Source organism: Platalea leucorodia, assembly GCF_965183815.1.
Source record: "Platalea leucorodia genome assembly, chromosome: 16".
NCBI classification, from domain to species: Eukaryota; Metazoa; Chordata; class Aves; order Pelecaniformes; family Threskiornithidae; genus Platalea; species Platalea leucorodia.
This window is the reverse complement of record NC_138838.1, coordinates 3,855,067-3,878,529: the sequence shown is the minus strand read 5'-3', so window position 1 is coordinate 3,878,529 and position 23,463 is coordinate 3,855,067. Positions and strand designations below refer to the sequence as shown.

General features: G+C 50.1%; 2 protein-coding genes across 20 annotated transcripts in view; both read left to right on the top strand.

The window, feature by feature from the left end:
- Window positions 1–10,001, top strand: part of GTF2I (general transcription factor IIi) — an 81,121-nt gene extending 71,120 nt beyond the window's left edge. For 14 of the 16 annotated variants that reach the window (XM_082328411.1, XM_082328421.1, XM_082328412.1 and 11 more), the window contains 5 exons: window positions 153–181; window positions 1,653–1,718; window positions 3,042–3,080; window positions 5,763–5,837; window positions 7,522–10,001. In XM_082328411.1, coding sequence (XP_082184537.1) covers window positions 153–181; window positions 1,653–1,718; window positions 3,042–3,080; window positions 5,763–5,821 — 193 coding nt within the window. In that variant the 3' untranslated portion in view covers window positions 5,822–5,837; window positions 7,522–10,001. Of the gene's footprint in view, window positions 1–152; window positions 182–440; window positions 1,719–3,041; window positions 3,081–5,762; window positions 5,838–7,521 lie in introns of those variants that run through there. The other 2 variants (XM_082328424.1, XM_082328409.1) reach the window with 2 other exon arrangements.
- Window positions 10,002–12,492: 2,491 nt separating this feature from the next.
- NCF1 (neutrophil cytosolic factor 1) lies at window positions 12,493–22,892 on the top strand. 4 transcript variants are annotated; one of them, XM_082328688.1, is made up of 11 exons: window positions 12,493–12,961; window positions 13,438–13,518; window positions 13,870–13,945; window positions 15,431–15,596; window positions 15,735–15,790; window positions 16,095–16,217; window positions 16,750–16,857; window positions 17,681–17,798; window positions 19,864–19,971; window positions 21,624–21,766; window positions 21,959–22,422. In XM_082328688.1, exons 1-11 carry the CDS (start codon window positions 12,890–12,892, stop codon window positions 22,102–22,104), a joined length of 1,197 nt encoding a protein of 398 aa, XP_082184814.1. In that variant the 5' UTR covers window positions 12,493–12,889; the 3' UTR covers window positions 22,105–22,422. The 4 variants fall into 4 exon arrangements, with proteins under 4 accessions (XP_082184814.1, XP_082184813.1, XP_082184816.1 ...); XM_082328687.1 differs by having other exon boundaries at window positions 16,092–16,217; XM_082328690.1 differs by lacking the exon at window positions 21,959–22,422 and adding an exon at window positions 22,431–22,892 and having other exon boundaries at window positions 12,499–12,961.
- The last annotated feature ends 571 nt before the right edge of the window (window positions 22,893–23,463 follow it).

Genomic DNA, 23,463 nt, shown 5'->3' with positions numbered 1-23,463 from the left:
GCTATGATGGTTCTTTCTGATTTGTTCAACTTTCTGTTCATTCTTTTAGCGTGACCTCTGTTACGGACCGTTAGGTGAGGCTGCCTTGGGAGGGAGACCCCATGCAGTATATTTTAGAATCAGTAAATTTTTTTATTTTTTTTTTTTTACAGACCGTTTCCAGGGCTTGTGATTAACAATCGTAAGTATTTATGAAACACTGATGGCAAATGTATTTTTGTAACTTACCAAGATTCGTTTTCGATGTTTTGGCTTAGTGGCAGAGGCTCCACAGTGGTTCTATGTATAACTCTCTTGTCTGTGTCTGTCTCATTAAGAGTTCCTGACTAAACGTGCATGTGCAATTAACTTGAGAGCAGTGTGATGCAAGTTACAGAACAGTATAAGATTAGCATTAACTTTGATATAAAAATGCAAGATACTGATTTTGTATTTTTCAGCTGCAGTCCCAAAGAGATTTAGGACCCTGACTGAGCAACAGACTTACATGGGAGTGTCTACATTTTAGGTTCGGATCCACCGCAGCAGCAGTTAATATGCAAGAACTTTCCAGTAGCTGCACAACCGTGTTCCAGTGAAAAATTCTGCATTCTGCTGAAGCTGTAACAGCTTAGAGAGGCAGAGTGTAATTACCTGAAGTGCTATGGCCAATTTGGCCATGTTAATGAAATCATTTAGGAGGAAAAAAAAAAAAGTCATAGTATTTTCAGTTGCCTAAAATAATTGTGACCTGTTTTTTTAGATCTTATTTAAGAGAGAAAAAACAAACTGCAAACCACTGTCATTACAGTATCCCTTGTGCCATGTTCTTTCTGAGCCAATGTCAGATTAGAAATTCAGAGGCCAAATAACCTACTGTTCTTTGTTTGGCCTTACCCAGCCTGAGCCTTAGCGACCCAGCATTCGTCCATCTGCATCCAGCCACCAGTATACTCGATGATCTTAAAGGTCTTTTCCAACCTAAATGATTCTGTGATTCTACATTCCAGCTAACATGCTGAGGTCTATGAACTGCAAGTACGAAGTGTTCTCAGGAGGGTATTCTAGTTGACCTGCTCACGAGTCCTAGGCACACCTTCTTAGGTGGGAAAGAGATCCCTTTGTAAGAGGGAACCTTCCAGGCAGATAAGTGTGTAATAGCATTTCCAGACAATTGAATTAGAAATGAAAGAATCTATTAAAGTGGTGTCTGTCCAGCATGTGTTGGGACTGAGGCTAGCTAATATGCTGAATAAAACCAACATAGATATCCAGTCATCTTCCATCCTGGGAGGAGCAGATTGGTCATTGAAAATGTGATTTTTACGCAGTATCCATGTCCATTAATGATGATCAAAATTATCCGATATTGATAGATACTGAGGTGAATGGTTGAAAGGCTCTGAGCCTACTGCTTATGTAGGTATGATGTTTTATTCTTGTTCTGAAGAACGTGTGAGATCTTGCAAGGAAATTTTTGCTGCTTGCAGGCAAGATAGGGAATATTTTTTTCTGTAATAAAAAATATTGAACTGCAGCTCAATCACAAGTGTTAGTAACCTGTTCATGCGACAAGTTTCAGGATTTGCAGATTCAAGAAGTAAGATTGCCCTTGTGTTACATGTGGGACCATTTTCATTGTGAAGTTAAACAGTGATCATGTCTAATCTTAGAGCTGATGGAAAAAGCTGAAGCAGAAGCACCACCAACAGCACCAGCAGCAGCGCCAGTACTACCAGGTGATGCAGAGCGTGACGCGTGTCCTTGCAGAAGGGGTGGGGTACGGAGTTCTCGATCCTATTGACAGATGATATTAGTAGTCATGTCCTGGGTATGCGCTGCTCATGATGAGCCATTTTATTTTGACAGATGGTGTGTGATGGTGACTTTTATAGCTATTAAATATTAATAAATTAATAGAAAGAGCCATTGCTTCCTTCAAGCCGTGTCATTGGCGTGTTCCTTGATTTGATTTTTGCAGATGATGAGTGAGCTGAAAAGAAGGATTAGTAGGGGCAATATATAAAGCCAATTCAGTATCCATTTATTGATGTCTACTTAACTCAAAGTATGTGTGTCTGCACCAGACAGATGTTCAGCCAAGTGAAGTTTGCCTGTGTAACATGTAAGAACCTAGAATGGGGTCTTGATAGAATTTCTGCCTACTGCACGCTATGAATAGCTAAAGTAAATTAGTTGAGCATCTTCCTTTTGACCCAGTATAGTTTCTAAATGTTCACAGACCTTTTAAAAATGCATATCCCAAGTTGGTGTAGTGCAGGAAAGACTTTTGCAATTGACTGAATAAACCGTTACTCAAACTAACTGGGAAACTAAGCGAAAATGTTCAATAAACATTTTAAGAGTAAGGGACACTTGTATGGTGGAAATAATTCTAAAGGAAACTGCTGGCTCCTCTGTTTCCATTTGGAGGTGGTGGAAGGGAGGAAAGCAGCTGCTGATGGTCAGTGAACTTGCTGTAGTCGATCTGTCCTTAACTCACCCGCAGTGTTAAAAAGGTTCAAAGGCTTTCCCAACACCTGTCTGTCTATAATCCATCAACACAGATAATGGAAAAATCATTATGGAATTCAAACATACTTTTTGCCCTCTATTCTGCACCTTCCCGCTCTCCCCCAAAATACGTGTACTTGCCATTGAAGAGAATACTAACCAGAAGTGATGACTTTTTTTTTTAAATACAGTTTTGTATTTGAGCAGTTTGAGTAAAGCTGTTACAAACTGGGTATGTTCTGTGCAGGTGCACATTATGTTCTGCTAGGACTCGGTGGTACGTCTGCCACAGTGAACCATACTTGGAGGAGAAAGCGTTAAGTAGTGTAATGTAATAGATGTTTGGGTATTTTTTATATTTTGCTGCAGACTCTATAGAAAGTTACACACATTTATCTCAGACAAAGATATTTGAGTCTGATCATAAGAGAAAAAACGAGGTGCTTTTTTTTAGGGAAAACATAATTTCCCTGCTTTTTCTAAGAAGATATTTATCTTATTTGTATTGTTGAAACCATATTCATGTGACTATATTTTTTTCATTTAAGAGCCAGCTGAACCAAGCCAAATAGAAGTACCTGTAGGAGGTAAGTGTTTGTCTTCAGTTATTATCAACAAATATTATATAAATATACAAATCTATATACACAAATATAAATATACAAATATATATATACAAATATAATCAAAGTTGCCTCTTTTTTTAAAGGAGACAGGTCAATCAAAACAAAAAAAGGGCTTTTATTGGTTCCCAGGACATTTTTTTCATCTGTATTAATATCATACTGCATCATGGAAAAATACTCTGCAGCAAAAGTTATTATTCAAATAATTTTACAGAGGAGTTCTATGAATTGTTGTTCTTGGTTGGTGAATCATGACTATATATAGGCTTTGAGTGATTGCTCATATCCTGAGCAATGCATCTAGTTATTCAGCGTAGTAGTTTCCACAATTTATGCAAGTGAATGATTGCCATCATCAGGAAATTTGAATGCCGTATTGGCCTGAATATACTGTGTTGGGGAGGGGGAGTGTTGTTGTTCTTCCAAACTTAAGCTCTGAAAAACATCCAGATTTCCTATTGTCCAAGAATACACTTGAGTTGTATCTTTTTGAGACGTTAATATATGTGAGACCAAGGAGGCTGTAGCTCTTCTACCCGCCCTGTTCTTTTGCATATGGTCTTGGAGCGTTAGGAATACTGATTTGGCCTGAGGATTGGGATGCTGGTGTCTGCTGTGTGCTCCGGTCCTGTAAATGCTGCCTTTGCTATAGCCCCAGCTTGGCAGCATGGCCCCGGACGGCTGTGGGTGCCTCTGGCGTGGCTGGCGCAGGGGATCCGAGGTGCTGTGGCAGCGGACGGGGTGCTGCCTCCGTGCCAGGTAGCCCTGAGAGGGGCTCTGATGTGTCAGCAGCAGCTTGACTGCAACGTAGCCAACAGCACCGGGATGGAGATTGCTGTGCATCGGCACTTATCATCTGAAAACTCTCAGGTTGAGTTCATTCCCTAATCCTGCTTAGATTGCCCCAAAAGAGAAAGCAGCAAATCTCAGCGTTCCCGTTCTGTATCCTTCTCCATGGAAATGCCCTTTCCAGTCTCCGTTGCTTCAGTTTCCCTGGCATGTCACTGAACTCGGAGACAAGCCAACGTGCTCAACCAGAACTACTGTTACAAACTCAGTTACAGGTTCGCTCAGTGTTATGAGTAGGTCTTTCTCAGAATATAGATCAATCCTGTTGCAACATTCAAGACAAAAAGAAAGCAAGTGTTTGAGTCACAGAAGAGCTGAGCTGCAGATTTTAAGCTCACGGTTATTGAAAGCTGGAGCATCAGATGTCTTTATGATACCAAAGCTATGTGGGATCACTGAAATTATTAGATGATGGAGTGCCTAAGTTGTTCCTGATTACGCTCATACAGAGGAGGTCTAGCTGTGGGCCTGCAAAGTGATTGTTCTGAAGAAACAGAAAAACGTGGTTTTTAATTTGTCATCCAAAACTGGATTCAGACCCAGTCACCAGAGGAATGATCTTGAGAAAAGGCATGCAAGTGCTAAAGAACTCAAAATTGCTTCAGAACTAGGCTGGAAGGTATAAAATGATCATGCGGTGAGGTGGCTTGGCTTTGTAGTGATGAATTACCCTAGCCCCAAACCTTCCAAACAACTTCAGTGAAAAAAAAAACAATTTCCTTCCACCATCATATTCTCTGTTTATACAAAGAACAAAATCAGGCTCCGGGTCATACAGGCAGTGCTATACAGGCATGAGATTTCTTTGATTTACCTCCAAGCATCCCTGTGAACAAGAAAAAGCACAGGTTTTGTAATTAAGTCTCCTGGAAATGAAAAAAAAAAAAAAAAATCGTATCAAAAGATGATGAATGCTTTAGCCAACAAGATAAAATTTCTTTATCTCTTTTTTTAAGCATATCATAATGCCTTTCTATGTGATACTGTGCATTGAAGAAGAAAAATTATCTAGGGTCAAAATCTGTTTTGGAAAGATTGAAATATAATAATGCAAAAGCCGGTATCGAGTTGAGAAGAGAAGCAGTCCTACAGATGGAAAAAAAAATCTGAAAAATAGTCAGTGCTGTGAAAGCAAGAGTTTGTGCAATGAATGTTAATTGAATAACGGACCCTGAAGGCATGACTTGAGCATAAGTAGGTTTAGATGTTGTGAGCTAGCTTTGGAAGACAGTATCTTAAAAAATATGAAGCAGTGGTCATGCCTGAAGTATTTGAAGTCCTGGGCTACAGACTTGCCTGTGAGTGTTTGAAAAGCTTCACCCCGCATTGCATATCTGATGAGGTGGACGGAGGAAGGAGTGGCGCCGGGGATTGACGAAGAGGAGGGAGGACTGAAGAGCAGGGTGCAGACCAAAACAGTGATATATCTGACATTTTTTCACTGCTTATATGTTTTTTCCTTTTTGGATTAAGTTCCTTTCTTGCCCAGGGAGTATTTCAGCTGGATAAAAAGCATTTTAAAGTTTCATACACTTCTAATACCAAAGTTATTTCTGTTCTTTAAAAAACTGGAGTTCTCTAAGATGCCAGGCTGCTTTACATTGAAGTGAATGTGGTAATTTCCGCGGAATCAGATTGTTCTGAATACGTTCTTTTTTATCGTTAATAGTTTAAAATGATTAATGAATGCTTTTCATATTTTCATAATTTTTTGCTTACTAAGTAACAACAATAACAACACAATTGGTTGAGAATTTTTCTTTTTTCCTTCATTGATTACTGCTTTTTCAACAGATATTACAGAAACAGAAGAAAATTCTCAAATAAAGCAAGAACCAGACCCAACGTGGTAGACCTCATCAGTACTGGGTAAAAGAATTCAGTGTTTCTTGAAGTCAGTGCCTGTCAAGGAATAACATTTTTATATTTTTGGGGTGGGGAGAAGAGGGCTGAGATACAGGACTGAATGCCAGGAGGTGCCAGTCCTTTACTTGTGAATTATTTTATTTGTCTCGGTTCTCACCTGTAAAATGTAGGATGTTTTCACTACCTTATCCAAATACAATGTTAAGCACACTGTGTTCAAATTTGTGAGGCAGTCAGTCCTAGGAAAATGTGGCCTATAAATAAAAATGGGTGATGGTAATTACATACCTTAGAGGCAGAGTAAGTGAAAGCTTAGGGAATTAGCGTTTATGAAGGGCTCTGACATGGTTGTGTGAAAAAGCATTATTATTCTTGGTAAAGCCTATATATTTCCAAATTGTAATTGAGCAGGAAAGCTCTTCACTATGATCGCAATATTGTCTAGGCTTGGGACACTTGGTAAAGCTATTAGCTGTGATGACAAACCAACTTCCTTTAAAAGTTTTTTTCTTTTCCATTAACTTTTATGAAAAGCTAAGTTTAATTTACAATGCAAATATGTCTGAATTTTTCTCTTATACTATTTTTAATGTCACTCACTCCTAAAAATGACATTTGGGTGGAGGTGGAGAACAGTGCTAGCGACGTTACCACGTCACCAAATGTAAAAGGCTGACCCACACAGTTGTGAGTCTTTATGCTTCATTCAGAGAAAATGACAATTTTAAGCTATCATAGCTCTGTAGTACTTTTTCCCATTTCAGTTTTTTGATAATACTCCAAACCAAATATTTTCTGCATTGTGCAGTGATTGATATTTTAGTAATTTGATTTGATTGATATAAAGTTGGATGCATTTGTTTAGTATGCTCGAGCGGTAACCTGTCTAGCTTTAGTAAGAAAAAGACATTTTATTCATCCCAGAGAAGAAAATGCCGGTGTACTATTCCAGTTCTGAGGGCACAGACAGGCAATCAGCAAAACCAGCCTCTGGTTCGTCATTTCTGCTGGCCTGAGCAGCTGAGAGCGATCCGGCTTTTTGGAGACGAGGACAGCCTTGGCCGTGGCCCTCCGTCCGTGCAGCGTAAACACAGCCTGGCACATGGAGGGCTGCTGACGGCATCGGGATGAGGGACTGAAGGCACAAATCCAGAAATGATTTGGTAGAAACCAGCAGAGACTGACATACCAGCATACCCACTGTCTGTGCCCTGAGAATTAGAAGTACAGCAATAGTCTTCCTAACAGATTGGTGAAGCCTGCTTTGGAAATATTTGTCATAAAACTGAATATGGCAGGAGAAAGTATACTAAAGAAAAACTTCTGATTTGTCGTGGGAAGCACTTCACCCGGTGGAGGTATAGCGAGCCATCTTATTTGTCCATTAAAGGTCACGGAAATTTTGTCTGAGCAATGGCTGCACAATTTGGTGCTGCAGTGGTTCGGATTTTTGGATGCTTTAGACCATCCACTGAATTTATAGTAAAGATATATTTGATCTAAATTCTTACAGAGACCACTCAAGCACATATTCAATCTCATATTTATTGAGAGCAATATTCATCTTCTGCATGCTTTCTGAGTCTAGGCCTGAAGAACTTGAAGAGGCAATGCAAACTACTCGTATTTGTAACAGGATACAGAGCTGCAGTGAAACTAACTCACTTTTCTAATTTTTCTTATCTAGTCGGAAGCATCCAGTTCTGAGAAGAGCCTGCCGGGACTGTCTTGAGCTGTGTAATATAACTGTATAAGAGAAGTACCTTCTATACAAACCCTTTTTGTACTTTTAGATAGAAATGTCTACTTTTTCAGCAGTTCTGTGAATTGACTTAAAGCAAAGAATGACTGTAGATTTGGAATGGCTGGTTTTACTTCGGAATATATTATAAGGACTAAATTTGATGCAGCAATGCTGGGGAGATGACAGGGGTTAAAATCAACAGGGACTTAACAGAGGCTGTCTACATTTCCCAATAAAGCTGAATTTCACCGTATCTGAATGCATCTCAGCTTTTGTAACGAAGAAAAATTCCTGCAAGTAGTTCAGTTTTGTTAGTTTTACTTTGGAAAAAAAAATCATTAGTTTTTGGTTCTTACTCCTTTAATGGCTGATTGGACAATAGTATCTGTATATTTGAACTCCTTTTTCCTATTATATCTATCACAATTCATACGTTTTTCATAAATAAAAGACAAACTGGTTCACTTGACCGTTAGTACGCATTAATGAGATGGACTGTGAAATGGTCAGTATTTCAGTGTGTGAATTAGGAACCAATTTAAATTAAACCCTGTTATAGTTTGCTCCATTAATTCAAAGTAGTAAGTGCATGTTTTATCAGAATATCACATGGTTTATATATGATGGGTCTGGTCTTGCAGGCCTAACGTAGGCAAAACTCGCATGGACCTGTGTGGGAGCTTTTCTCCTGAAGGCTGTGGGGGATGCCCTTCCGTTCATCTAGAACTAGTTATGGAAACGTATGGTACAAGCTGCTGTAAGTTCTACTATGTCACAAGTTAAGTGCCCTATAGTCCTGGTTACGCCCCACATCATGTAATACTCATGTATGCATTTTTTATTACGTTTCACAAACCATAAGAGATGTAAAGTTCTGGCTATATCATAATCTCTATAGAGAAGATGCAGATTATTGTAAAGGTTTCTCTTTTATTGGCATGAGTTTGGGATGATTGCATTATGCACAAATGGTAAACCTTATTCCCTGAATAAGAAATAAAGACCTTTCTGATGGTTTTCATGAATGTCCATGCAGTATACGTTTACGTATTTTACAACAAATCAAGTTCTAGCAGTAATTCTGTAGGCAGGTAGAACTTGCTGTAGCACAGTTACTCATTCCAGCGAAGGAAGTAAGTGCCAGTCACGCCTTTCAGACAGCAATCCAGCCCTGGGTGGGTGAGGTTGTTGCATTATCAAGGAAAATTTTGAAGCCTTAAATTCAGTTGGGTACAGTGTCTTGTTCCCTGGGAGCAACCCGAAATTCAGCAGATGAATTCAGAGCAGCACACGCTCCGTCGTTCTGGAGGCAAGGGAGAGCTGTAGGACGTGTGCTTGGCGTTTTCACAATTGCTCCGTGCAGATCTGGGTGCTCCCACTTAAATATTCGGACCTTGGGCTGTTGATGTCAGTAGGAGCAGGGTTAGCTCCGTGCCGAGTCATTTTGAAAACGCTCGTCCCGGTTGTGCCTTGCCGCTCTCCAGATGGGAGCGGCGGTGACCGATGCAGTGCTGCCTTCCCGCCTCCGCAAAGAGCCGCTGCTCACTCCCATGGGAACGAGCCCGTTGACTTTACTTACCTGTTCACTCTCAGCCATGTGGGTACTGCCCCGAATTATAACCACTGACATGTGTCACTGCTGATTACTTTAATAGACATGCTCAGTTCACGTACCTCCATAAATAGGTTGTGATCAGGGCGACGGCCAGTTTCATGATTGCTGCTAGGAATGTTTAGAATGGGGAAATGAGTTAATGCAGCTTTCCCCGGGTTTTCAGCTGGCTCTTAACTTCCCCTTTTGAAAAAGCGGAAGGATGGTCCATCCCTTCTTCACTCGCAGCTATCTTTAGGAGGCATTTTTTGCACAGCTGCCTGCCCAGGAAGGCGTAGATATTGCTGATGGAGTCATCAGTGCTTACTCAAAATGAGGGCGAGGCGTCATAGCAAAAGAACTGTGAAAGGAAGTAATTCCAGGCGACTGCCTTGTCAAGTAGATAACGGCAGAGTGTGGACGTCCTGCAACTTTGCGTGCAGGAGCTGAAAAAGAAATTGAAGCGAGAACAGATGCTGTGGTTTTACTGGAAGGACTGGAGTCCTTACGTGATGCTGGGAGTTAGGGTGGTGGTGTGCGTTGTGTCCGTCCCGCTGCTGGGCTGCCAGTAATGCTGATGGGTGCATCAGCATTCGACACTGAAGTCTCTTTTTCGTCCTAGACATTTTGAGTTATATCCAGTAGAGAGAAATTAGACTGACAAAATAATTGCACCAATATTTATACCTTCCAAATATCAATTTTATATTAAAAAATTATCTATCTCTATATATAGTCCTAACAGGTAGCAGACTTTTAACATGTTGACCGTGTATGAAAATCTCACTCATTTCCAAACTAGTAATACATGAGGTGTGTCACTCGTTGGGTATTGAGTGATAATGCCCTAAAAACCCTTGGCTGTACTAATAAACAAGTAAATAAATAAAATTGCAACAGCTTACCAGAGCTCTGAATATTTTTTGTTCCAGCAGAGAAGCTTTTGTGGTGCTGAAATAGCAGACAAGTATTTATCCCCCATGTTTCACTGAACTTTAAAAGTCCGGCCTGTGCCTTGGGCTGGCTCCTTTCCCTTAAACAGGAATTTTGGATCCGAGTAGCGCAGGATCCCGGGTGCCCGTGGTGGCGGCCGGTGTCCCCCGGGTCCGGCGCCCCGGCCTGTCTCAGCGGTAGCCACCAGGCGTCGGGGGAGGCCCAGCACCTCTGCCATGCCGCTGCTGGCCAGTGTTTTCCCCTTGGGATTTGAAGATTTCCACATACAAAACTTGAACCCTTTCTCCTTCGTTTCCTCTCGTAACTGTGTCCTGTCAGCGACAGACGGCTAAGGAAGAGGGCAGACTTTCATTTTTGTGATTTTGCAACAGCTATTAGAGCACGTAGTACTGTGCACACGCAGCAATGTGCCCTCAGTGACATAAGCAAGGTGTCCCTTGGCTCTGGATTGAATTAAGCTTAAATTTAAACTACCAAAAAATCAAAAATTACATTTTGAACAAAATTAGGGTAGCATTCCTTTCTTCAGCTTTTAATTTCTAGGAGGTTTTGGTACTAGTTTTGGGTGGAGCACTACAGAACAGGGGATAGTCCATTCGCCTAAGACACTAAACCTCCAGCGCATCGTCTTCAGGAACCTGGATTGAAATTCCTCACCGTAAGCCCCGTATCTGCTGTTCTCCCTCCAGAGCGGCGGTGCATTGCTGCAGAGCACCGCGACCGACTCTCCGTCTCGAGGCCAGTGGAAGTTCTCCATCTCTCAAAATCAGGTCCTGCATTCAGATGCCAGCCCTGTTTCCCAAAACATGAATCAGCTCGTGAGCTCCATAAACTCAGCTTGTTTATCAGATGGGTTATTACAACTTCAGGAATTTTCTAAAATTATGTTTCTTGATGCCTAGTGACCATGGGACAGTTGGTGGAAACGCTAAGCAGTGTACGATGCCGAGTTAGGCGGTGCATCTCGCGGTGCGCTAGCCCATCGCCAGCAGCGAGAGCCACACGCTCCATTTTGTTTCTCACATCACAAGATGAGGATCGAGGAAACAGGAAGAAACATGTGAATTATGTGGTTTCCAGTAATGCACTGTCTGTAAAGCAGTTTTAAATTTAGTACGAGCAATTGTAATTATGAAATCAGCTTTCATGACAAATTTTGTGGTGGTTCTGCATAAGAAGCAGTGATCTGGCTATTAACCGAGCAGAATCCCAACAGCCCTGGAGGTATCGTTTTTAGCACTACCGGTTGTAATTTTGCCTTGCATACAAGTAAGTCCCCATAATGTTAAAATAGTAAGAAACCAAATTTAAACGACCACGTTTCTGATCTCAACACCTGCAAAGCACCATACTTGAGATTCAGGGGAAAGCTACGGTTAGTATTTGATTTTTTTTTTAACGCAGTCAGAGCAAGCTTTTGTCTTTCCAGCTGATAAGGGTGTTTGAGCCCACGGAGGGGCTGTCCCTGCCCCACGGTTTGCTGTTGATGGTCGGGAGAGCCCGTGTTAGCTCTGCTGGTGGTTTGGGACAGCTGCCTGCCGGGAACGGGGACACCGGTGCTGCCTCACTGGCCAAGACGTCTCCGCTCCCGGTTGAGCGTGGCTCCGGGCTTGCCCTGACGACCGGGCTCATGGGGAGGTGTTGGCCTGCCGGGGACACCAGCTGCACCCGAGCACGGGCTCCCGGAGGGGATGTGGCAGAGGGGGTCAGGGATGGGGCTGCGGGCTCGTGGCCGGGTGGCTAGCTGGAGCCGGGCTCCTCCCGAGCATCCCGTGGAGAGCAGGTCCCAGCTCTGCGTGCTCTCAGGGGACAGCCCAGCGCTGGCACCCATTGTAATCGAGGGTGCACCTTGGCCTGCCAGCAGCGCAGGGTTGATACGCGCAGCCCTCGCGTCCCTTCAGGCCTTTCTGCTCGTAGCTGGGGGCGGAGGAGGAGGATGCTGGTGTGCCGCCATGTCAGAGGGGCTTTGCTGGGGACCCTCGTGCTCTCCCAGTGGGAGGCAGGGGTCCATCTCCAGCCTACCCTGGGGTCTCCCCATGCCTGGCGTCCCCCGTGGCCGGTGCTCCCCTGCAGCCCTGCGCCCAGGTGTGGCAGTGAGCAGAGCCATGGCGCTGAAGCTGGTTCAGGTCCTCAGGGCCTTTCGGTGGCAGATTTTGGGGAAGCTGCAGGTGACTGAAAGAAAACTGTGACGCGAGGGCAGGAGCCCCGAGTGCAGGACGGTCTCCCAGCCATACAGAGGACAGCGCTGCCGTCCCTGGGCTCGGGGAGCGCGTTACGTGCTTTATTCAGCCCCTTCAGCTCTGCTCGGGAGGGCACAGACTCCTCTGGTTGCCATTGCCAAAGCACTTGCCTGCCCTTAACCCCCTGCGAAACGGGCGCTGCAGCACCCTGTGCCATCGTGGACCGGTGTCAGCCGTCAGAGGGGCTGCTTGGCTCTCGGGGCAGCCGGCCTGGCCCTGAACCTTCACTGTCCTCTGATTTCAGAGGTGCCTCCAGGGCATCCCCGAGGTCTGCCTGCCGCCCGCCGCCTCCCCAGCCCTGGTGCCACTGGAGGGGCCGGGCTGGAGACTCCCCACGGGAAACACCGACTCAATACAAACCACAGCGCGTAAACAATTATGGGGACGATTGCAGCGGGACTTCCGCTTTCCCGGGGGCTTTAACGGCGAAGCGGAGCTGTGCGAAGGCAGAGGGGCGGAGAGGACACCGAGACGCCGGGGGAGGCAGGAGCAGGGGCCGGAGCGGGACACCGTGGCTGGGGGCAGCATGGAGGGTGCCTTCATCCGGCACATCGAGCTGCTGGGCTACGAGAAAAGGTTTTTCCCCAGCCAGCACTATGTGAGTATGCAGCGACCTTCCGGCAAGCTGAGCAGCGAGGGCTGGCTGGGGTAAAAAGCCTGGCCAGCATATTTCTTCAGATAAATGTGATCGAGGGCCTAAGAGCATCATTTTTTCGGGGGGTCATGGTGGCTGGCATGAGCTGGAGGCAGCCCGAACCTAAAATATCCTGTAGACACAAGATTTTAGGCACCTCCTTTGCAAGCTGTTGGTTAATTCACAGGCTTGGAAAGGGCTTTTCCTTCTAATTCCCACCTGTCTGCGTGTTTCTGTCCCCTCTCCGTCCCTGCCGAGCTTCTCTAGTGCCCAGCTCGCTCTCTGCCAGGGCAGAGCTGCTTGCATTTGGGTAGTGGAAGAAAAATGCGCAGTTTATCTGAAATGGAAATATCCCTGAGGCTCCCCGGGGGCTTCGGCCGCAGCGGGGTGCGGGGTCCCGCTCGCCTGCAGAGCTGCAGCGCCTCTGCTTTGCACCTCAGGTCTACATGTTCCTGGTGAAGTGGAACGACCTCTCCGAAAAGCTCGTCTACCGCCGATTTACGGAGATATACGAGTTCCACGTGAGTCATCCCGGGACGGGCACCAGCCCCCTGGCCCAGCGCACCGGGGCTTGGGGTGGGGAAAAAGAGGAGGGCGAATTCCAGCTGAAATTGCCCCAAAACAAACCTGGCTCAAAAGAGGCTCCTGGGTCCCTGTGCTTCTACCTCCTTCGCCCCTTGAAGTGGAGAGCCACCGGCTCTGTGCTCCCCTGGCAGGTTTCTCGCGGTGTCGAGGCGCGGGGTCCAGCCAGCACGTGCCAGCGGGCAGCGGGGCGAGCACCGGGAAGGGGGGCAAGACGCAGGCAGAGGCGCGGGTGCCACGGAGGGTTCCCCAGCGCCATCCTTACAGCCGCGCCTGGCTCTGCTCCACAGAAAGCGCTGAAGGAGATGTTCCCCATTGAATCCGGGGACATCAACGTGGAGAAACGAATCATCCCACACTTGCCAGGTGAGAGGCAGGCGCCGGGGCTGGGGGCTGAAATAGAAATTGCGGCTGGTTGGGAAATTCCCCGGCGGGCCGAGCTCTGCCGGCTGCCTCCCGCGCTGGTGCTTGGTGCAATTTCTGTTCCTGCTCACCAGGCTTGAAATCAAAACAGAAAGGTCTGAGCAGCAGCAGTGGTTTCGCCCAACAGTCACCAGTCCGGCAGACCCCATCCTTTCTCCCCATGCTTCCCAGAGCATTGGCTGTGACCCCTGGCTGGTGCAAAGGGTCTGGCTTTGGGGAGCCTGAGCTGAGCTGAGCTGAGCTGAGCTGAGCTGAGCCCTCCTTCGGTGACACCATCGCTGGGATCAGTTTTTACTGCCATTATGGCAACACAGATATTTTGTAAGAAGAAGCAATGCAATATGTCTGCAATGACAGGGAATGAACTCCTGATCCAAAGAGCTGACGGTTTGTCCCCAAGCACGGTGCAGGTCAGCAAAATTCCCCCTTTTATTTAATTTCCTGCTTTAAAGGAGGCAGGAAGGAGCATGAGAAATAGCTGCGGGTTGTGGTTGACATCTCTTGAGGAGGAATAAACCTGCATCACGCAGCAGCGCGGGTGCCATGTCTGGGGGGGGCTCCCCTCAGGGCTGGGCTAAGACGGCCGTGCCAGGACCCTTCCTACATGCTGCCGCCGCCGTGCCAGGGCTGTTTGGAGCGCCCTTGTCCCGTTTGGGGAACTGAAAGCACTGGGGACAAGTCAGGCAGGACTGGTGCGGGGGGTGCCACTGGCCACATACACGCACCCTGACGTGGGGTTCAACACTGCTGTGGGTCGGGGCTGCCAGCGGCATTTTGGAGCCCAGGGGTCAAGAGTGGCTGCTGCAGGACGTGCGCCGTGGCCAGTGGGACGGAGGGACGTGCATGTCTCCTCTGGCCACAGGCTGGTCCCCTGAGTCCCTCCTTGTGCCCCGGTGCAGTCGCCGCATTTGTGGCCCAGCAGCTGGGCTTAGTCTGTGCGTGGATGTGGGAGTTATCCTGTAACTGAAATGGGGTCAAACAGGGTCTTTTCTGGGCTTGCACAAGCTCTGCAAGAGTCCACAGGCTGCAGGGGACGAGTCCGGCTGCACAGCGCTCTCCACGCTGCCCGCGGCACCCGGGCTGGGCGCTGCGCCGCGCTCACCTCCCCAGCCGCACCGCCGAAACAAGGAACCCATGGCTGCAAAACCCGTTTCTGCAAAACAGCCATGGCCCTGCCGTCAGCTGCTCCCCAGCTCTTTCGGCACCGTGCGTGGCCCCCCGTGCGCCTGCCACGGCCATGGCCAGTGCGGCGAGGGAGGAGACCAGGCCACCCTCCGGCAGAGCTTTGCCTTACGGGCACCACACAGCCATGCAGCACCCTGGGGCCAAATCCACTCTTTTTCAGGGCAAAATTAATGATTCAGAGCAGCCTGCTTGGGAAATTTGTAAAAACAGGGCACTCTGTCTGCTTTTCCCCCTCTCCCCTAGCCCCGAAGTGGTTTGACGGGCAGCGCTCAACCCAGAACAGGCAGGGCACGCTGGCCGAGTACTGCTACGCGCTGGTCAACCTGCCCCACAAGATCTCCCGGTGCCTGCATGTGGTCAACTTCTTCAAGGTCCGTCCTGATGACACGAACCCCGTCACGGACAGCCAGTGAGTCCAGCCGCCTGCCACTTTTTGGGAAATCCTGCGTCCCCGGCCCCGGGCGCTGGCAGCAGCCCGCAGGGAGGGCACCGCTGCCGGCGGTGAGGGGTGGTCGGCATTGAACTGCCTTTGCTCTGACCCGTCTAGGATCAAGAAGCCCGAGGTCTTCCTCCTGCCAAAGGATGCCAAGAAAAATCCCACCGGTAAGAGGCCTCAGAGGGGTGCAAGCGGCTGCCTCGGCGGCAGCAAAGCCTGGCCAGGAGAGGGGCAGCCATCCCATGGCAGGTGCCCTGACCGACAGCATGGTCTCTGTGCCAGAGCTGCAGCTGGGAGGAAACCACAGCCTCGGGGGGAATGAGTCCCTTTCCTGGGATCCAGCTGGTGTAGGACCAGAAGAGGCTGGGAGAGCACTTTGGGCTGTCCTGGGGCTGCTTTTGGCCTGCCTGAAATAGGGTATTCCTGCACCGGGGTCTGGGAGAGGAAATGTGTCTCACTTCTCCCCAGCAGACATCACGGGCCCCATGGTCCTGCAAACCTACCGAGCCATTGCTGACTATGAGAAGAGCTCCACATCCGAGATGGCTCTAAAAGCCGGGGACATGGTGGACGTCGTGGAGAAGAGCGAGAGCGGTATGTGTCCGTCCCTCCGGAGAGCCCCCGAGGGCCAGCCCTCTCCTGGCCACCATTTCAGCAGGGACAGGGACTGCCCTTGCATCTTGTGCCCAAACGCAGCACGCCCTGGGAGCTGGTTACGCCGGTGCATGGGTTAAGGGGTAGGCGGTTGTATGAGAGCCTCCTGATGGAGAGGAGAAGCTCAGGGCAAACGCAACCAGCAGCACTGCCAGCACTTCCCACCCCCTTGGGACATGTTTCACATTCCCATGGAGCCACATGACAGTCGGGTTTGGCCGGGGAGGGTGTGGGGCAATCCTAGAAAACCCTGCAACCTCCTCGCATGCCTCAGCCTGTGAGGTTTCCTCAGGAGGAGGAAGGCTGAACTGGCCACGCTCCCTGGTTGCGCCATGTAAACAGAGACTGGCCCCAGCACCGTCCCTTCCGTCCGGGCCACGTGGATGCCTGCGCCCACCCCAGCCGGGGACAGACCCGATGCCAATGCCCCCACAACACCCTCTGCTCTCGCCCACGGCTGCTTTTGTTGCAGGCTGGTGGTTTTGCCAGTTGAAGAACAAACGGGGCTGGGTGCCAGCTGCCTATCTGGAGCCGATGGACGGTCCCGATGAGTCTGAAGAGCAGGAGCCCAACTATGCAGGTAAAATGCCGGGGTAACCAGGGTGTGCACCAGAGCACAGCCTGCCGCTGCTGCCTGCGGGGATGGTTCATTGCAAGGCCCCCGTTAGGCAGTCCACGCCGCAGCAGGACCACTGGGCACAGAGATGTTGCTGTAAAAGCTGCCAAGAGGGATAAATCTCATAGTTCAGTGCCTTACTCTCAACATCAGGAGCTTCCCATGACCTGCAACTCAGCATTAGATGCTTGTTTTGGCTGATCACAGATGCACATCTTCATCCAGTGGCCATCCTGAGCTAGCTGGGTGCATGCTGAGTTGCTGGGTTAGCAAAGGAGCATGGTGCAGCGTCTGAACCGAGGCGCAGGCTTTCCCTAGCGCTTGGCTTCTGCGCTGTCCCTATCAGCCCTCCGCATTGCCCCACCGTGACTGGGGGGCCTTATCGCACGGAGCAGATGGAGGATCCTGCAGACTCATGCTGATTGCTCTCCGGGCTTTGTTTTTGTGGTTTTCAAAACACTGCAACTGACTCTATTAGCACAACACTTCATTCTTCCTCATTTAATCACCTGAATTCTAAACATGCTCTTCAGCAGAGATGGGTGTACTTCCACTGCTTGCATTTACCATCTTTCTCCTGGAGAGGGGCTGGAGGGGCTGGGATGAGCCACAGGCACCGACAAGGCTGGGGAAAGTCTGCATCCAAACTTGGAGACCTGAAGCACTGTGGGTCTTGCCTAAAACATAGGGTAGATGCTCTGGTGCCTCCTCTCCTTGGCAGCTGGAGAGGAGGAGCCCCATCCCGGGCATGGTAGCACACAAACCGCTGTCCCAATTTTGTGCGCAGGTGAGCAGTATGTTGTCCAGAAGAGCTACACAGCCATGGAGGAGGACGAGCTGACCCTCAAGGAGGGTGATACCATCGAAGTCATCCACAAGCTCCTCGACGGCTGGTGGGTCATCAGGTGAGAGATGCCATGAACAAATCAGGCAAGCGGGATTTGGGCAGAGGGGAGGGATGAACCAGAGGTTCTCCGCACCGGGGCTGTGAAAGCCACGGACCGTTTGGCGCCGCTGCCCAGCACTTCCTTTTGCAGGGCTGCTTCTAGTAGCCTGTGGTTTTGCCAAATGTTAAACATTGCAGCTGGGGCTTCCTCTGCTGGGGGCTTCAGAAATACCCAAGAAGGAGGCAGAGGGGAAAAAAAAAATCAATTATTTTTGCCTCCAAGTGTTCTTGCATATTTTGATTTGCAAAACCTCAACTTTCCTCCCAGCCCTGGCCTGCCCTGTAAACTCGGGCTTTCCCAAGGGGAACTCCAGCTGCATTTGCACTCTGGAGAGTCACAGAGTGCGCATTCACAGCAGGCCATGACACGGCTGCAAACCCTGGGGATCCTCCTGCCCCAGCCTGTGCCCAGGCGAGTGGTCTGGGAGGATCTCCTGGTCTTTGCAGACGTGCTGGGCTAGAGGGGCAGACGGGCCGGGGGCCAGGGAGTGTTTCTTGAGCACATGGCAGGGTGTCTGGCAGGACACCCTGGGCAAACGCCAGCGAAAGCCCCAGGGGAGATAATAGGAGCTGGTGAGACCCTGAAAGCTGTGAGCCATTGCTCTGTCCGCTGCCTACTTAGAATCACAGAATCATAGAATCGTTGGGGTTGGAAAAGACCTTTAAGCTCATCAAGTCCAACCCAGCACTGCCAAGTCCACCACTAACCCATGTCCCTAAGCACCACATCTGATCTGATCTGAATTCTCTCAGTGCCAGGAGGCACACAAGGCGCCAACATCGTTCTTCCACTTCGATCGGTCCGCAGCTGCGTGCTCTGGAGTCAAGGGCCACAGCACAGTCTTCTGTTGGTTTCCCCCTCAGGACAAGACCGATCCAGCTCCATCTCCTCCTCCTCACTTCGTTACCGATTTTCTCCATCCCCGCCATTTCTGATGCTCGTCGTTTCTGCAACTTTTTTTTTTTTTTTCCCCGGGAGGAGGTAGTTGGCCTCCTGCCCAAAAGCACCACATCTCCCCGGCTTTTAAATCCCTCCAGGGATGGGGACTCAGCCCCTGCCCTGGGCAGCCTGGGCCAGGGCCTGACTGCCCTTTCAGTGAAGAAGTTTTTCCTAATACCCAACCTAAACCTGCCCTGGTGCAACTTGAGGCCGTTCCCTCTCGTCCCAGCGCTTGTTCCTGGGGAGCAGAGACCGACCCCCCCGGCTCCAGCCTCCTTTCAGGCCGTTGCAGAGAGCGATGAGGGCTCCCTTCAGCCTCCTCTTCTCCAGGCTGAGCCCCCCCAGCTCCCCCAGCCGCTCCTCCCCAGCCTTGTGCTCCAGCCCCTGCCCCAGCCTCGCTGCCCTGCTCTGGCCACGCTCCAGCCCCTCCATGGCCGCCTTGGGGTGAAAGGCTTGCTTTTGGGACTCAAGCCATACTTTCAGGGAGAGCCACAGGTACACAAGATGGGGGAACAGTTGAAGCCCCCATCGCTGCAAGCAACATGAGAAGAAATAGCTGACCTAGCACCAGCAATCCTGCTGGGGACAGGGGCTCCTCGCTGGCGTTTGCCCAGGGTGTCCTGCCAGACACCCTGCCATGTGCTCAAGAAACACTCCCTGGCCCCCGGCCCGTCTGCCCCTCTAGCCCAGCACGTCTGCAAAGACCAGGAGATCCTCCCAGACCCCTCGCCTGGGCACAGGCTGGGGCAGGAGGATCCCCAGGGTTTGCAGCCGTGTCATGGCCTGCTGTGAATGCGCACTCTGTGACTCTCCAGAGTGCAAATGCAGCTGGAGTTCCCCTTGGGAAAGCCCGAGTTTACAGGGCAGGCCAGGGCTGGGAGGAAAGTTGAGGTTTTGCAAATCAAAATATGCAAGAACACTTGGAGGCAAAAATAATTGATTTTTTTTTTCCCCTCTGCCTCCTCCTTGGGTATTTCTGAAGCCCCCAGCAGAGGAAGCCCCAGCTGCAATGTTTAACATTTGTTAAATGGTGGTGGTCGCAGAGCCAAGACTGCAAGCAATGTTGCTTTGTGTTGCGCTGCAGGAAGGATGAAACCACGGGTTATTACCCCTCCATGTACCTGCAGAAAGCCGGGGAGGCGAACACCTCTGTGAAGAGCGAGCTGAGGAACCGGAGCGCTCCTCCACGAAGGTAGGAGAAGCCCCAGGTGGGGGGGAGGAGGACTAAAGGTCTTCTTCGAGGGGGGTGAAATGAAACCAGACAGTGGTTTGTGGTGTCTCTTTCTTGCCCTGGCAATGAGGAACCACCCAGGAGAGATGTGAGCAGGTCAAAGAGACCAGGAGGCAGATCCTTCAGGGCTGCAGGAAAAATAGCTCTGTGCTCCCCGACTTCCACAGGCGGAGAGGCACCCCAGCACTTCTGACGCAGGGCTTCACGGTCCTTGCTCCAGCAGGTCCTCCAGCCAGGCGTGTTTCTCCTTGTCCTTCCACAAAGTTTCTTTTCTAATCTCATTTAATTTTCAAATTGGCCTTTTTCTTATTTCCTAAGTGCATCCACTGAATCATTGAGAAGCGGGGAGAGATTTAACTAATCAGAGCTGCCAAATGGCCTAATCTGATGGGAGGATTTGAGCTAATGGAAGGGATTTTATTTTGATTAAAAAGATAAAAAGCAATAATAACTCATTAATTCCGATGCAAAGAAAACTGCTAGGAAGGGCAGAGCTTGCTGCTAGCTTTTCGCCCCTACAAGAAAAAACGGCAGCCTTGCTGTAAAATCTCTCAAAATCCAGCTCTGCTGGAGCACAGATTGAGTGCGAGACAGTGTAAAATGGCCCCAATCCACCAGCTGAGCACAGTGATGCCTGCTGAGACCCTTGGGGCAGGTGAGGTGGCCTGTTTCTAGGCCAGTGACTCGCCCCACCGTGGTGAGTGCTGTCCCTAGGCTGAGCCCTGTTGCAAAGGTGGTGACCTGTCATTGTGGGCAAGAGCTTTGCTTTGAGATGGATACGTGCTCAAAGCCGGGAGAGGCTGAAGGCAGATGGGCACAGCAAGGGGCCGTTGCCTTGGGCAGAGCAGGAGGACGATGCCATGGGATGGATGTCAGGAGCCACCTCGCTCATGACCTGGTAGTGAAGACAAAGCAGTGGCCTCCATCTGCCTGCCTGGGGACGATGCCCGATGCTGGGGATTCCCCCGTGGCAGCATGCTGCCGCTCAGCCCCAGGCTGCTCAGGCTTTCACTTCTCTCAGTAGTTGCTCTGTTGTGGGTTCAACACCACACGTCCAGGTGCACGCTGACACGTACGCCACGCTCTGTTCCCCTGGCCCAGGGACTGATCCTTGGGTGATGGGGAGCTGTGCCAAACACCACACCAGGGATCTCAGTGTTGCAGCCAGTATAGATGCTGTATGTCCATCCATCCAAGAGCTATAGCTCACTTCCCAGGCTTTCTTGAACTCTGTTGGATAAACCTCATGCCTATCTCGTCCTTCCAGCCTTACGCCCAATCTACCTCACCATCCCCATCGTTACTTTCCAAGCTTGTGCTCAGGCTTCACTCTTCAGTATTTGCTTCCAAAGCACCGCTCCAGCTGCCTCCTAACACGCTGTGCATCACGTCTCCCCTACGGCTGCCCTCGAGGGCTGGCATCCACCCGCTTCCTTCCACTGGGCAAAACCACAAAGCCAATATTGGGGTCTGGGTGAGGCAGAGGAGGAAGCGTGTGGTCCGGCTGCAGCAGGTCCATGAGAGGCAGGGCCAGGGAAATCCTCAGCGAGAGAGCGCGAGGCGTGAGAGCTGCCAGCATGGAAACTGCAGGTTTTGTTTCTGACTTACTGCAGATCCACCATCCGAAATGTGAACAGCATCCACAAGCAGAGCCGGAAGCAGATCAGCCAGGACACCTACAGGAGGAACAGCAAGAAGTACATCCAGAGCCAGAGGAACATGAAGGAAAATTTCCAGAACAAGGCCAATGTCATCAGTAAGTCTCAGCAGGGCCTCTGCCCTGGACACGGGCTGAAGTCCTGCAGGCACGGCCCGTGCCCTCCAAGGCTGATTGCTGGAGTAGGACAGCACATGGAGGTCACACCTTGCCTGTCCACCCTTCTCCTATGGGCAAAGCATGTACCAGGAGATGTTTCTTTTCAATGAGGTTTCTCACCTCTGGTTATAGGTTTGACAGAGAAGGAGCAGGATATGGTCCTGGTGGGAGGTCAGCCCACATTTAGGACCTGTGCTTTCCTCTGTGCGTCTAACCTCACCTGTGCTTCTGTTACCATTGTCATTATCACGTACAGTGGCTGTCAGCAAAGCACCTAGAAGGAGGTGGTGCATGAAGAAGGAGGCTGCTATTGAGGCAGATGCTTTAGATCTGGTAATGCCCGTGCAGGATCCATGACCTTCCCAAGGGTGAACAGCTCCTTGCATAGACCTAGAGCTGGGCTCCCACCTGAGCAGAGCTCCCAGCAGGGAACTGGTGGGCTCATGCCATGACCCCAGCCTCCAGGAAGACCATCACATGTGGCTGAGACAGTAGGAGAGGCAGGAGGTTTGGTGGCCATTACGTAGGAAGCTTTTGAACATTCACGTGAAGGTATTGGGTGGTGGAGAGCTCTGACCCATCTGCACGTCTGCTTTACCCACAGTTGAGAAAAATGAGCGAGAGAACAAGCCCAAGGCTCAACCCGCTGTTCCTCCCCGTCCCAGCAAAGACCTCATCCTGAACCGCTGTACTGAGAGCACCCGGAGAAAGGTCCTGTGAATCCTCAGCCTGCCCCACCAGCCACCCGATGCTTTATCTCTGCCAGCTCCTGGGAGCCGGAGCTCAGAGCCAGACGGGGGATCAGGCGGCTCTGGCAGCCGCTGCAGGCCCCGGGGGCTGCCGGCCGGATCGGCACAGCCCAGCGCCCGTCTTCATCCACCGGGACGGCGAGCCCAAGGCGTCCTAATGACACCATGAGGAGGGACCCAGCCCCGCTCCACCAGCTCCAGGGGGGCTGAGGCCTCCCCAGCCACTGGACACCCCTCGCCACCAGACCCCCTTTTATCCCCTATTTGTATGTTGAATGGTTTTGTGTTTTTCACCAATAAAAGAGAGACACTTTATAGACGTATTTCGATGTCGACCTGGACGGCGGGTCAATGCAGCCACCGGGGAGCAGCCCGGCGGCCGGCGGCATGGCAGCAGGAAGGGCATTTCTCCCCGCCGGATGCGGCGGGGAATTGGGCAAGGGTCTCTTGCGAAAGATGCCGGCGGGGAGGAAATTTGGTTGGGGGGACGAAGGATGGCAGCTTCCTCCTGGAAGGCGGCTGCTTCACTCGCTCTAGTGGAAAGCAGGGGCCAGGATGTGGGGATGTGGCGTCTGCTGGCTGGGGTAGGAGCCACGAGGCAAGGTGGCTGCCGCAAATGGCGGCAGGGCATGAGGGGCAAGTGGCTTCCCAAAGCTGCAGACGCTGGTCCCTCCCGCTGCCTCACGGAAGGCCGCCATGTCAGGAGGCTGGCGGCCATCAGAGCACGGCCAGCGCCTCCGGGACAGGGCTGCTTTTCGACAGGGAGCATGGTGCGAGGGCTGTGTTTGGGTGCCACCATGGCACCCCTGCCACTGCCACGCCAGGCAGGTTCAGGTTCAGGTTTGGGGTGAGGTCTGGGTCTAGGTTTGGGCCTGGGTTTGGATTTGG